The sequence below is a fragment of the Helianthus annuus genome, chromosome 3 (assembly GCF_002127325.2).
Source record: "Helianthus annuus cultivar XRQ/B chromosome 3, HanXRQr2.0-SUNRISE, whole genome shotgun sequence".
Taxonomy (NCBI): domain Eukaryota; kingdom Viridiplantae; phylum Streptophyta; class Magnoliopsida; order Asterales; family Asteraceae; genus Helianthus; species Helianthus annuus.
The window spans coordinates 140,951,548-140,965,683 of record NC_035435.2 but is presented as its reverse complement, the minus strand read 5'-3'; the positions used below and the strand labels follow the sequence as shown (position 1 = coordinate 140,965,683).

General features: G+C 37.8%; 1 protein-coding gene across 1 annotated transcript; it reads right to left on the bottom strand.

Moving 5' to 3' along the window:
- Window positions 1–10,096: 10,096 nt before the first annotated feature.
- LOC110929818 (auxin-responsive protein SAUR71) lies at window positions 10,097–10,738 on the bottom strand. The gene has a single exon (XM_022173008.2). It carries the CDS (start codon window positions 10,643–10,645, stop codon window positions 10,262–10,264), a length of 384 nt encoding a protein of 127 aa, XP_022028700.1. The 5' UTR covers window positions 10,646–10,738; the 3' UTR covers window positions 10,097–10,261.
- Between the last annotated feature and the right edge of the window lie 3,398 nt (window positions 10,739–14,136).

The following is a 14,136-nucleotide window of genomic DNA, read 5'->3' as shown; positions in this document are numbered from 1 at the left end:
TGTGGCTAAATACTGCCTAGTAAGTCCCTGGTTTCGAAAACCATCCATTTAAGTCGGTGTAACAGGCTGAACAGGCAGCTGTCCAAAACCTGCTGCCAGCGACAGCCTTACGGACCGTAAGCCTAAGCTCTTGCGGTCTGTATGCTCCTCTTGCGGACCGTATGCTGAAACAGTTACAGTCCGTAACCGACCTTTGCTGAAATCGCCCAGGTACGCACCTTACGGACCGTAAGCCACGACCCTTACGGTCCGTAACCGATGGTCAGAGGACAAAAATTTGCAAACTTTCAAGCCTTGACCATGCAATCATACAAGTCTGAATCCATACCATCTTTTTCAATTGTGGGACCTTCTTGCTCAGCCATTGCATGCTTGTATATCCCTTACATGTTTTCACTACATCTTGGATTCATGTGGGAAGATGGAATTGACGGAAATACCAAGAACAAGTCTTGGATTCTCACAATTTATGATCTTGCTTAATCAAATTATTTCCAACTCCTTTTACAAAGATTTAATTCAGGATTCCTCTTGAAGTAACATTCTTAATAATCCAATTTCCATATAAAAGATGGAATTTTATTTATTTAGAAACAACCGGTTAATATATAAGATGTTTATCAAAGGATTTAAGGATCTTGGGATTTATAAATTTGGGTCGCTCAGAGGTGTTTTAATAACATGTCGCCCTTGGGTCGTTCAGAGGTATCTTTAATAACATGACGCCCTTTTTAAATCCTACCATACATCTTTATTTGACCCGGGTTCCTGACACGTTTGTCCCACATGACACGTGTCTTTATTTTATTTGACAGGAATTTTCGAGGTGTTACACCAACATACCAAATCAAAACAAATATCAAAAACAACATACCAAATCATTCAAGTCGACCAGAGCATCAACTCGTCGGGAGGGGACCGGGACCTCCGCCGCTCACGGCGGCGCTGCCGCAGGTCCACCACCCAGCCACTGCCGTCACGGTGGCACTACCGTCCCCGGCTCCGCCTCGTCTCTCTCTCACGGAGCTTCCGTTTCCGTTCTTCGGCCCTGCCATCGCTGTGTGCCGCCACCACCACAGTGGTGGCCGGTCGTTTAGTTGAGCAGGGGTGGGGGGAGGGTTGCAGTAGAAACGACGGGCCACCGGAGAATGAGGGTCGTCATGAACGACCATCACGGGCATCTAAAACATGTGGGACTGTGGGTGAGGGGTGTGGTTGCAGGAGAGACGAGGGACCGCCGGAGAAGGAGGGGCGTCACCGGAGTATGAAGGGGATCGCCGGAGTAGGAGGTGTTCGCCGGAAAAGGAGGGGTCGCCCCATTCTCTGATGAAGATGATAAAGAGTTTCTTCATTAAGGATGGGGTTTTGGATCTGGTTTCAAAAGTGAGGAGAGATTCTGACATTATAAATGGTAGGGAGAGAGAAAATATCTGACATTTTAAATGTGGAGAGAGGTGAGGATTTGACATTTGTGGTAAATGACTAAATTACCCTTTAGGGTGGGAGAATCTAATTGGTTGAGAGTGGTTCTCACGGTTCTTACAACTGGGGATGGTTTTCATTTTAGCGATCCCCTTTATTAATATATACATAACTATAGATAAATAAGTAATACATAAAAATATTTATGTTATAATATTCTAGTATTTTATTTATTTATTTTTATTTTTATATGTGATAAAAAGTTTTTATTTTTTAATTATTATGGATCAAACCAACTTAGGTTATATACTTGTAGACCTAGATTGTCTAATCTAACCTAATAATTTGTTTACGACTAACTACGCATAGGGATCTCTTAATTTAGCAATAATATTATTTTATTAATGTTATATTAGATTAATATCCAATTCTTAATTAATATATAACATATTTAGTGTCTAATACAAAAAATACACTTTACTACGAATATAACTCTGTATTCAACGAATTTTATACCGCGACGTTGATAAACATTTAAAACGAATATAGTATATAGTTTCAAATTTGAATTATATATTACATAATTTAGAATACATTTTAATTTAATATCAACAATGATTAAGTAAAATCTCATTATCGTAGAAGATATTTACATAGCTTCTTAAGTTCACATCTGACCGGTGATATAATTTAAGGGATATTGGCCTCTAATAATCCCTACTTGACATCACTGGCCATTGACAGTCCCACCTTTATTCCGCTTGTCAGTCCCACCTTTCAACTATTTTTCCTCCACCAGTCCTAAGGTAAAAAAACTTAACGGAGTTAGTTTTTTTTTCTGAATTACAAACTGGCGTTTTAGGGCTTTTGATCAGAATGAGTATACGAATCTATTGATGTAAAACTTACCTCGAAACGGTGCTATAAACGACTTGATTTTTGTTAATTGGAAGTTTAAACACCCGAATGTTAGCACCGTTTTCGTCGTTTGGGGCACACAATTTCAAGGTAAGTTTTACATCATTCGACTCGTATACTCTTCTGATCAAAAACCCTAAAACGTCAGTTTGTAATTCGGAAAAAACTTAATTCCGTTAAGTTTTTTTAACTGAGGACCGGTAGAGGAAAAATACTGAAAGGTGGGCCTGTTAGGAGGAATAAAAAATGTGGGACTGATAATCGCCAATGGCGTCTAGTAGGGATTATTAGAGGCCAATATCCCATAAATTAATGAAATGGGTTTTATTTGTATTTAAAAAACAATAAATTAAATAAGTAAAAAGACAAAAATGCCCCTAATTTAACTAACTTTTTTGATTAAGTTAATGGGCTGGATAAAAAAATGGCAAAAAAATGCAAACCTCAACGACATGATAGATGAGAAAAATTGCTATTGTTATTATTATTTATTTGTAATTGTTATATTATTATTAGAATTATGAATTATTATCATTTAAGTCACTAGGGTATAGTCTCATGTATTTCATGGGTTTACGTAAAATATTGTCTTTATTCAAATCGTGTGATGCGCGGGTCTATAACCTAGTAATATAAATAAATAGTAGTCCATATATTTTATTTTGTTTAAACTTCAGCTATAATATTGTATCTAATTTCTAGAAGTTGGTATTATCATAAACGTCTATTAAGCCCCAAATAGCTAAGACTTAAAAGAGGTATCTAATTTTGGTGCTCCAAAATTCGTATGAATCACCCTTGAATACTGGAATGTGGCTAACATAGAAAGAGGGGGCTGCGTTTGTTCACGTCATTGCCACAAAAAAGAAAGGAATTAAAAGAAAAATCAAAAGGTCAGTTTGAAAATGTATGGTTTTGATGTCAGAATAATTAGATAAATGACAAAGTAAACTCGCATTTGAAGTGGAAAAATTGTTGCATCTTTCTTGTTTTTTAAAGCCAGTAAATAGACGGAGACTTTGAATGATAAAGAAAACGACTTTAGAAATCAAATAGTCAACATATTTAAAGCCAGTAAATATGAAGCCCAAACAACTAAAATATCTGTAATGCAGAATCTTAATGTATCTGGTGTGCCGTTTCAAGTCCGAGATAGTCAACTATTCGATCGCATTGGGGGCTTGTTTGGGATGGTGGTCCAGTCATCTGAATTCTCTTGGCAGGTTGAAGACAACGCCACGAGCTCGGTAAAAGTTGTGACAACTCAAAAAGCTTTAATTAATGAGGCGGTGGTGATAGAATGGAAGAACGGAAGCTATGTGGCTTGGGTATCGGAAATACAAGATAGGTGGTCTCCGTTTTCTGAGAACGATAACTCGTCGGAAGCGTCAGATTCCGATTCAGGATCTGATGAAGATGAAATGGAGGATGATACTGAAGAAGGGGAGATCAGATCAGACTACGAGGATGATCAAGGAATGAATGAACATGGTGGTAACGGGGCATATTCTGGAAAGAGTAATTCACACCAGGATCCGCCGGAAGAATTGCCGGATGAGCCTCGTCGGGAAATCGGTGATTCCGATGATGGATCCAGGTGCATGAGGGAAGCTAATGGGTCGCCGGTAGCTCAAGGGACTCCTGAAGACCAAAGGTCTCCACCGGGTATGGCCTGCATGGGGAAAGATGGCATGCATGGAATAGCGGAAGGGTCGGATCAAGTAACGAGGAATATTGGTGATGAGGTGGACCCCACTAATAGGAACGTTGAGTGTGCAGACTCTTTGCCTTTCAATATGGATGGGCCCAATTCGGTTCATGGGGATTATGGGCCAACTCCTGGTTTTTCTTTAAGGAAAAGGTCTAGGGAGTTAAGAAGCCCACCATCCTTGGGCTCCTTACAAGGCCCATCTCAAAGGATATTCGTCAATAACCAGGAGGTGGAGCATGTGGATTTAGATCTAAATATCCCATCTGGAATCTATACGGCAGGTGAGAATTCAATTTTGTCAGATAATGGAATCGACCCCCCGGAGATAGAACGGTGCCCTAATCCTGATCAGAACCCTGAATCGGGTATGAATTTTGAAGTCGCCGGTGAGAAGTTAAATTCAGACATTAGTGCTGAACTGAGGAAGGAACTGGAAGCCACGGTTCAGGTTGGCTCCGTATTGGGTTTCAATCTTGGTGGATTCGAAGAAGTCACTGAAAAACTGATCAGTGAAGAAGGTGCAAATAATGGTTGCCAATGAATTGTTTATCCATAAATTTAAGGGGGGTGCGGAATCCACGTAAAATGGAGTGGGTTCGAGGGCTTAAAACAACTTATGGGGTTCACTTCTTATCCATTCAAGAGACTAAACTTCAGGACTCGGAGAATTTTATGTTTAGTAACTTCTGGGGTAGGGCAGAATTCGGCTCTGCGGTTGTAAACTCACAAGGAAGATCAGGTGGATTAGCTTGCTTATGGTGCCCGTCAATGTTCAAGTGTGATAATGTGATTCGGAACAGGTATTACATTGTCGTTTCGGGTATTCTGGTCCATTCGAATTGCAGGATGAATTTCATGAACATATATGCTCCGAACGAAGCAGCCAGGAGGCGTGAACTATGGATAGAGATATTAGGAATTAAAAATTCGATACAAGGACTGTGGTTGTTAATGGGGGATTTTAATGAAGTCAGGAGTGCTACGGAGCGGATGAACTCGGAGTTCGTTGAAGCAAATGCGGAAGCATTCAATCAATTTATTTTAGCGGCTGGGTTAGAAGAATTTAACATGGGAGGAGGCAGCTTTACATACATCTCAGACAATGGTAGGAAGTTGAGTAAACTCGACCGTTTTCTGGTGTGCATGGGATTTAAGGAAATTTGGCCGGCTGCAACGGTCTTAGCTCTGGATAGGGATATGTCAGATCATCGGCCAATAATTCTGTCCACAATTCAGTCAGACTTCGGTCACATACCCTTCCGTTTCTTTAATTCTTGGTTTGAGATGCCTGGTTTTTTGAACTTTGTAATGGAGCGGTGTAAGGAATTTACTTTTTCTGGCCCTGCTGATCTGGCTATCGCTATTAAGCTAAGATGGATTAAAAACAATATTAAAGGTTGGTTAAAAAATGAAAAGAGCCGCAGGGATGGTGATTATGGGGGAAAAAAGGCACGGCTGGCATTCTTAGAGAGTCTTGCAGAGGAGAGAATGTTATTGATGGGGGAACTAGAAGAACGAACAGAGTGTAAAAATTTTATAGCAGAATGTGATAGAATCAAACACATGGATATTAGGCAAAAATCCAGGATAAGGTGGGCTCTAGAGGGGGATGAAAACTCTGCCTTCTTCCATAACATTATCAACTCTAATATCAGTTCAAATCGCCTAAACGGGCTAATGATCGATGGGGAGTGGGTCACGAATCCAATTTTGGTTAAGAAAGCTCTTTTTGATTTTTTTCACCATCAGTTTACGGAGCCAATGATCTCGAGACCGGAGCTGGTATGTCCTAACCTGGCTTCTATATCAGATTCGGAGGCAACTTCCCTAATAGCACCATTTTCTATGGAAGAGATCAAGGAGGCCGTCTGGGGGTGTGAGGGAGACCGGGCCCCGGGCCCGGATGGGTTTAATTTCAAATTCATTAAAAGATGCTGGTCGGAATTTCAAGAAGATTTTATGAAGCTTTTCAACCAATTCCACGCGGAGGCCTCAATTAACAAAGGTTGCACATCATCGTTTATTGCCTTGATTCCAAAGGTAAAGGACCCCCTTGGGCCATCGGATTTCCGTCCAATCAGTCTAATTGGAGTTGTTAATAAAGTTATCTCAAAAGTTCTAGTGAATCGACTAAAGGGGGTTATGGATAAATTGATATCAGAGCAACAATCGGCTTTTCTATCAGGAAGAAGCATCATGGATGGTCCTCTCATGCTAAATGAAATCTGGAGCTGGTTGAAGAAATCCAAAAAGAAAGGTATGTTTTTAAGGTAGATATCCATAAGGCATATGATTCGGTCAATTGGGGGTTCTTGGATTCTGTAATGGCACAAATGAATTTTCCGTCAAGATGGAGGGCTTGGATCATGGCAACCTTACATTCGGCAAAAGCTTCGGTTCTTGTGAATGGGTCCCCTACTGGGGAATTTGAGTGTACTCGTGGTCTTCGTCAAGGGGACCCGTTATCTCCATTCCTATTTGTGATTGTAATGGAAGCCCTGACCGGTATTATGGCGAAAGCCGTATCCGTCGGTTTGTTTGAGGGTATAAACCTCCCTTATGATGGGCCAGCCATATCTCACTTGATTTACGCAGACGATGTTATGTTTTTAGGCGGATGGAATCAATTAAACATCAACAATCTTAGAAGGCTTCTTCGTTGTTTCTATCTAGCATCCGGGCTAAAAGTGAATATTCGGAAGTGTAGTATCTATGGTATTGGAGTTAGTGATCAAGAAGTTCAAAACATGGCTAATTTTCTAAGTTGCAAACAAGGTGCTTTTCCATTCAAACATCTTGGTCTGATGGTAGGAGCAAATATGAATCTCGTTCGGAATTGGAAATCGGTGGTAGAGGTATTCAGAAATCGACTTTCGCTTTGGAAGGCAAAGACATTATCATACGGGGGTAGAATAACACTTATAAAATCGGTTCTTAATTCGCTACCTACTTATTATTTATCGTTGTATAAAGCTCCAATTCAGGTGTTGGATTCTTTGGATAAAATTAGGAGGGTGTTTTTTTGGGGAGGTTCGGAAGAGAAGGCAAAGATGAATTGGGTTGCTTGGGAAAAAACCATTGCCCCTATTGAGTATGGGGGACTCGGGTTCGGATCACTCAGAGACGCAAACTTGTCAATGTTAGCAAAATGGTGGTGGAGGTTCAAGACGGAAAAAAAAGGTTTGTGGAGGAGGATTGTGTGGGCTATACATCATAATTCAAGAGCATGGAGTGACATACCCGCGAAGAACTCAGTGCCTGGAACGTGGAAGAACATTGTCAACATTCGAAGTAATATGGTCAATGTGAATGTGGATTTAATTCATGCAGTATCAATAAAGATTGCCAATGGGCTCACAACTGAATTTTGGTTAGACAATTGGGCTGGCTCTGGCCCATTATACAAGATATTCCCGAGCCTGTTCAAACTGGAAATAGAGAAGGAATGCTTGGTGGCGGACCGGTTGGTAATGGGCAGCGGCGGTGTGGAGTTTATTTGGAGGTGGTCGAGGCCGGAACTCAACTTATCGGAGCAAGCTGAACTACAACAACTGGAAAATGATCTAGTGGCGATAAATTTGACATCGGGGTGCGATAGAACAAGCTGGAATTATGATGAAGCAGGTGAATTTAGAGTTTCTTCTCTTAAGGAAATTATTAGTACCCATAATAGAGTTCGGCCTAGTCGTGTTTTCGAGTGGAACAATTGGGTACCCAAAAAGGTGGCAATAGTGGCATGGCGGGCGGAAATGGAGAGGTTACCAACTAAATGTGCACTTTCGAACAGGAACATCGCTTTGCAGAACCGGATTTGCCCATTATGCGGTAATTATGAAGAAACTAGCAACCACATATTTGTCGCTTGCCATTTTGCACAAATTATATGGCAATACATTGCGGACTGGTGTAAAATTCCCCCAATTATAGCCTTTGAATTCAAAGACCTCATGGAGCTTCATGGTTTAGGACCGGGTTCGAGGAAGAAGAAAAAAGCATTACATGCTATTGTTTTAGTAGTCATTTGGTGCATTTGGAAAACAAGAAACGAGAGTGTTTTTGAGCAAAAGTCTCCAAATCCGACGAAGGTACTGGATGAAGTGAGATCTATGGCGTATCTATGGATTAAGAATCGATCAAAGGAGGCGGAGCTTACTTGGGAAAATTGGTGTAGGTTCAATCTATTTGTCTAGAATGGTTGTATAATTAACATATTTTTGGTGTAATTTGGTGTACTTTGTAAATATGGTGTATAGCACCTTGCTATAAATGAATAAAATTTTGTCGGCCGTTCAAAAAAAAAATATATCTGTAGACTATTCAACCCTAACATTGTAACAACTAACAAATTGTCAAAGTTATTTTATTTCTTAGCCCGTAAAACTAATATATCTTTTCTAAGACTAAAGGGTATGGGGCCCGGCTGAGGCCAGGCTAGGACCGGCGCCGGTCCCTCACACCGCCCCCTGGGCTCGGCTCGGCAAAAGCGGCTCCCCACAGCCGGAGGAGACGGGCCTCCTTTCTCTCACAATAACCTATACATACATACATATATATACATAAAGGGGCTCATCCCCCACCCCTCTAGGTCCATCCCCTCCAAGCCAAGCCTACGTGGCGCTGAGGTGGCGGCTCATCCCCTTAGGGATGAGGCTCTCCATACCCACTATCCTAATCAATTAATAAGATTAGGTAAAATGTAGCTTGCGCTCTATATATGTTCTTTAGAGAGGGTTAAGACAGAAGACTTGTGGAACCGATAGAGGTGCTTAGGTGTTTGCTAATGCGTCAGCCTTGAAGGTTTCAAAAGATCAAAGTTGTGTATTCAACAAGATTCCAATATCATACATGCGCTTTTTTCTTTTATGATTTTAGTAAAAGTTGAGTAAAGGTAAAATCATTAAAAAAACAGTGTGTATAGTATGTAAAGTAAAGATATTTCATTAAGAAAATTATACAAGAATAGTAGGTAAACAGACAACAAACTACCTTTACTATACATGTCTAATACTCTATGAGTTCCACCTCTTCTTTTTTATATCTTTATTACAAGCTAAAAATGTCTAAATTAAGGTTGAAGTAAATGAAATCAAATTCCAAGACCTGCAACCTGTGGACTAAAATGACTTGGAAAAACTTAACACATGCACGCTTACGATCTGCAGACCACAATTCTAGATTTTCCACACACATAAATTTTTTCAAACCATTTTCTCAATTGATTGTGTCAGCTATATGTGTCAATTGTCAAGTAGTCTTTAAGGGGTCATTAACAACAATTTAATCGCATTTACAAATCCTTAATGGATTTTTTATCGGATTAATACATCTTATATGATTGGTTTGTTTTCTCCATTTGATTCCCTACTCTGGTTCTAGACACACAAATTATAAGACCGCCTATTGTGTTTTTGTGTATATACAATCACGGATTAGTAATTTTCGATAGTGTTTGTTACTTCGGTTGATATACAACGAGAAATGAACATGTATACACATGAGGTATGTTTTAGAAGAAACAAATCAAAAATGGGCCTAGAGTAAATTCTTCTTCTCCGGTTCTCCTCTACATGTAAAAAATTTGAGTTGCTTACACTAAAAGTTCATTCATTTGAATATCCTGCATTTTGTATTTTAGTTTTACAATCATAAACGATATAGTCCCACAATTTTAATATGTGATGTACATCACCACCTCAAAACTAACCCTATCCTTTTCTCCTTTTTTTTTTTCAAGTAAAAGTGTTTTACAAAAACAAGAAATCATAATAATGGCTAGCTGGAAAATAATGTCAAAATAAATGACCATGAGACCATCAAGCACATGGGGCAACCGTACCAATTTATGAATAAAAACAAAGAAAAAAAAACTTATAATTAAATAATGGGTAGCATTTCATTTCCGTAGCCAACAACAGCTAATATCTTTTTGTTTCTCAGATTGATTCGACATCTCAAAAGTGACCGCACACCAAATTTACGTCACAACATCACCAGAAATTATTTTAAATTAAATTACGCACTAATTAAATAAAAACAACCACCACCGAAAACACTAACGAGGCTCGTGTTTAATAATTAAATTTACACATGAAAATTAATTAAGCGATATTTACAGACCTAATAAAAAACCGATCTGTTAACGTATATGTAAAACCATCAAAACATTAATAAAAATAAGCGGCTACTCCTAATTAAGAAAAAAAAATTCGGCTAACAATCGGCGAGAAGTTGAAGCTGGAGTTGGAGCTGGAGCTGATCGTAATCGGCTTCTTGGCCGAGCCGCATGGCTTCAAGAACCCGCTCGAAGAGGAGCACATGACACGGGATACGGAGCACGCCTTTTTGCTCGTAGCCGTATTCTTGAGCCGATTTGTTTAACAAGCTGATGAAGATTGGGTGGTTGAGTAAGTCGGCGCTGACGATGAAACGTTCCATCTCATCGCCAACATATACGGGTAAATGACCCTCGGGAACCCCGCCGCTGCGGCGGGATTTGGGGGTCCGTGAGCGGCGGGAGAACCGAGGGTCGGACCGTAAAAGAGAGTAGTGGGATGAGTCAGCCACTCGGGAGAGGCGGCGGATGAGCTTCTTCATAGTTAAGGTTGAGGTTGAGATTGAGATTGAGATTTGAGGTTGAGGTATTTAAGGTTTAGGTTTGTCAGTTTGAGATTGTGAATGAGGAGTGTGTGTGGAGAGAGGACTATAAAAAGGGGCTGAGGGAGAGAGGGTACAGGTAGGCGTACTTGCAAGGTACAATTATTATCTTTTATTTTTCTATTTATTTATTTATTTTATTAATTTCTAGTTTGAAAATAAAAATTCCATAAAACCAAATAAGGCCATATGGGTCTTGTGACTCGTGACCAACTAGTTGTATTTATTTATTTATTTATTATTATTTTTGTTATTTGTTATTGTAGAATTCTACATTATATGACCACCGGTCTAACCGGTTACTTTCACGCAATTTCACCTTATATTCGTTTTAAATTTGTCTTTATTCATGTGTTATGATACCATGTATAATGTGCACATGATGATATGCTTATATACAAATATGAAATAATAGTTTATTAGTACGAAACATGTTAATATGTTTAGAACAAAAATAAACAATAATGTCATGTGATTTCGGTTTCTTATTCGCTCGATTTCATGGTTTGAAATAGGATATCAAGTGAGGTAGGGAGCCAACTTGTACGGTTTTGAGACGGGTGTTTCACAATTTATTAACGCTTATGAACGTGTTTAGCATAAAACAATTATAAGCATTAAAATATATTAAAAACTCATGATTTTTAAAGTTTATAGTTGTAAAAATTTATTCATATGCATAATCACGTACACAGTATATCTTGTCTTAAAAATGTTTAGAAATTAATATGACAGACCTAATTTTTCTTCACACGGGGGGCTTGACAATCGAAATGTATTTTTCTTTACATTTTGAAGTGTAACAAAATTTATGTTTGTACGTGTTTATATGATTGTGAATATTTTTCTCACAATTATAAAAGCAATATTCTTGTACATGTCTATAAATACCAACACCACATTCTACACGTCTTTCAACGAGTACATAAAGAAAACGGAGGAATACGTTTTTTCTTTTTTTTTTCAGAAACAACACGAGAACTACATAATGCACTGGATAAAAAAAATAACTAGAGTAGTAGGAGGGAAAAACATGTCTATTGTACACATTCAAAATAAAATATACATATGTATATATATTATTTGATTCTCACAGTTCCTAACATGCTATTAACACTAAAGTAACGGTCCCTCCGTATGTGTTATATGTATATGTGTGTCCGTGTTTTTGTTACAGAGAAGAGAGGAGATGGTTATGAGCTAAAATGAGTTGTCTTGAAGAATCTTATCCTACATTACATTGGCATGTCAGGGCGTGGGAAAAAGGAAAAGGCGATATATTATTGTCGGTAATTTTGCATCTTTTTATCAACACCTTTATATAATATATTTAATTAATACCCATAGTTGAATTGTTACTTAATATATCCACCACTCTTTAGGCTATAATATTGTTCCTATTTTATATTTTTGGGACAGTCATGTACCAGCTATGGTGATGCATGACCGCGTAATCAATCATAAAGGTATGTTATTAAAATGTTTATTAAACTAACACAGAATGAGAAATATATATACATGTTCATAATATATATGTATATATATGTGTGTGGTATGATTCCATGATTGGTAGGTATATTACTTACTAAAAGTATGTAACAGAGGATGAGGTAGTGGTCTGAATCCGAGTCATATGCATATTATATAGGAGTCACGTAGGTGGACATGACGAGGAATGCCACATTTCTAGTGAAAAAGCAAGATACGTTTGATGATCAAAAGTTGAATCCAACTTGGCATTGTATGATTCTGGAAATTCCATATAGACTCGTGTTTTCTTTTTATACATTTCATAGTAAGAAGAATAAATGTAATTAGCTACAGAAGTCCTTTTTGTCAAAAAAAAAAAAAAATGGATAAATTGCTCACTTATTTGTAAATCTAGTAAATATGATGACCAAACATAGCACTATCTTATCTTGTCTGTTTTTCTTTTACCAAACAAAGGACTATCTATCTTATCTTTAAAATGTTATTTTTAAGAGCTCGAATTCTGGTTTTTTTTTTTTTTTTTTTTTGTGTCATGTCGTGTGCTGTGATGGTACTACGACATTAAGCGGTTGTACTTCGCTGGTGAGCTGGAATAGTCGGTGGTTATAATTGGCAGTATATGACAACAAGAAAATAGTGATACATTGTATATATGGACCAGTAATCTTCAGTGGTGTAAAATGGTGGTAATCAGTGATTGGTGTCCGGTGACAGAAAGTATCGAAGATCTGAAGTATTACTGGCCCACAATTTGCTCGTAATTAGAATTTGTGATCAACGACTTTTAGCAAGCAATTAAATGGAATTAAAATTTGATAATCAAAGATGTTTAGAATTAGAATGGTGGAATTAAGTCACTATTGATTACAGTCGGGTATCCGAAGTATTACAAGTCCATGACATGTTCATCATCGGAACTTGTGATCAACAACTTGGGAGTCGATGTCAAAATTCCATCGGGTTCTTGTCAAAATTTCTTGAGGGTCGTCCAGGTTTATATCATGTATATACTAAAAAAGTTATTTGTTATGGGGTGCAACCGACCCCCGCCTGCCACACCTAAGTCTACCACTGTTTTTGTCTCTGTTCTTAGATCGAGTTGTAGCAGGTTAGAACACTTTTTCAATTTGTCAGCGATTTTCAATTTTCATTTCAATGAGATTTGAGAGCGTTTACAATGATGTCATACGATATAACCCCACGATACTTTTGAAGCGTTGTGGTTTAATTTGTTTAACATTCACTAAATTACAAAAAATCAATTCTTCAATACAAACGCATTATTAAACTTGTCACTAATCATCATGTTACACAATATGCTGTGTAGTGTTATGGCCCCCATTTGGTATATTTTTGAGACACCGTCGCAAGCGAGTAGGAAGAGTGGAAGACCACCAAGTTTGTCCCTGTATGAAAAACCATTTTTCATTACCGACCATCGGTAGTTGAGCATTAAATGACAAGTTAATGCAGGAGACAAATGTTCAACAATTTTAAATTCTAGCCTTAGATTTCAAAGTTATGGATACAATTTTCTGTTATTTAAAAAAAAAAACAGGATTGATATAATTTAATAGAAATATATTTTTCTTTGACGTTCAACGTCGCTAATTAAATAATTATTCAAATTGTCATGTCATTTCAAAATTCATTAAAAAATAAAGAGCGTTGAACTATTTTATTAACCATAGGTGTGTAGCACACAATTTTAACAGTTTTTTTACCTTTAAAATTTATTCAAACATATATACATTAGGAGCACATGTGATTTTCTTATTAATTAATTATCAAAAAATATTTAAAATAAAATTCCAGATATATTAAATTTTTATTTGAAGATGATTAATATATAGAAAATGTAAAATAAGAAAGAGGAGTGTGGGTCCAGGAAGTTATGACTTATGACGATGAATTTAGTACCGTATAAAGTGTGTCCGTAA

Bases quoted from the DNA above. Each gene is read 5' to 3' on its own strand.
- LOC110929818 (XM_022173008.2), bottom strand. From the start codon at position 10,645: ATGAAGAAGCTCATCCGCCGCCTCTCCCGAGTGGCTGACTCATCCCAC.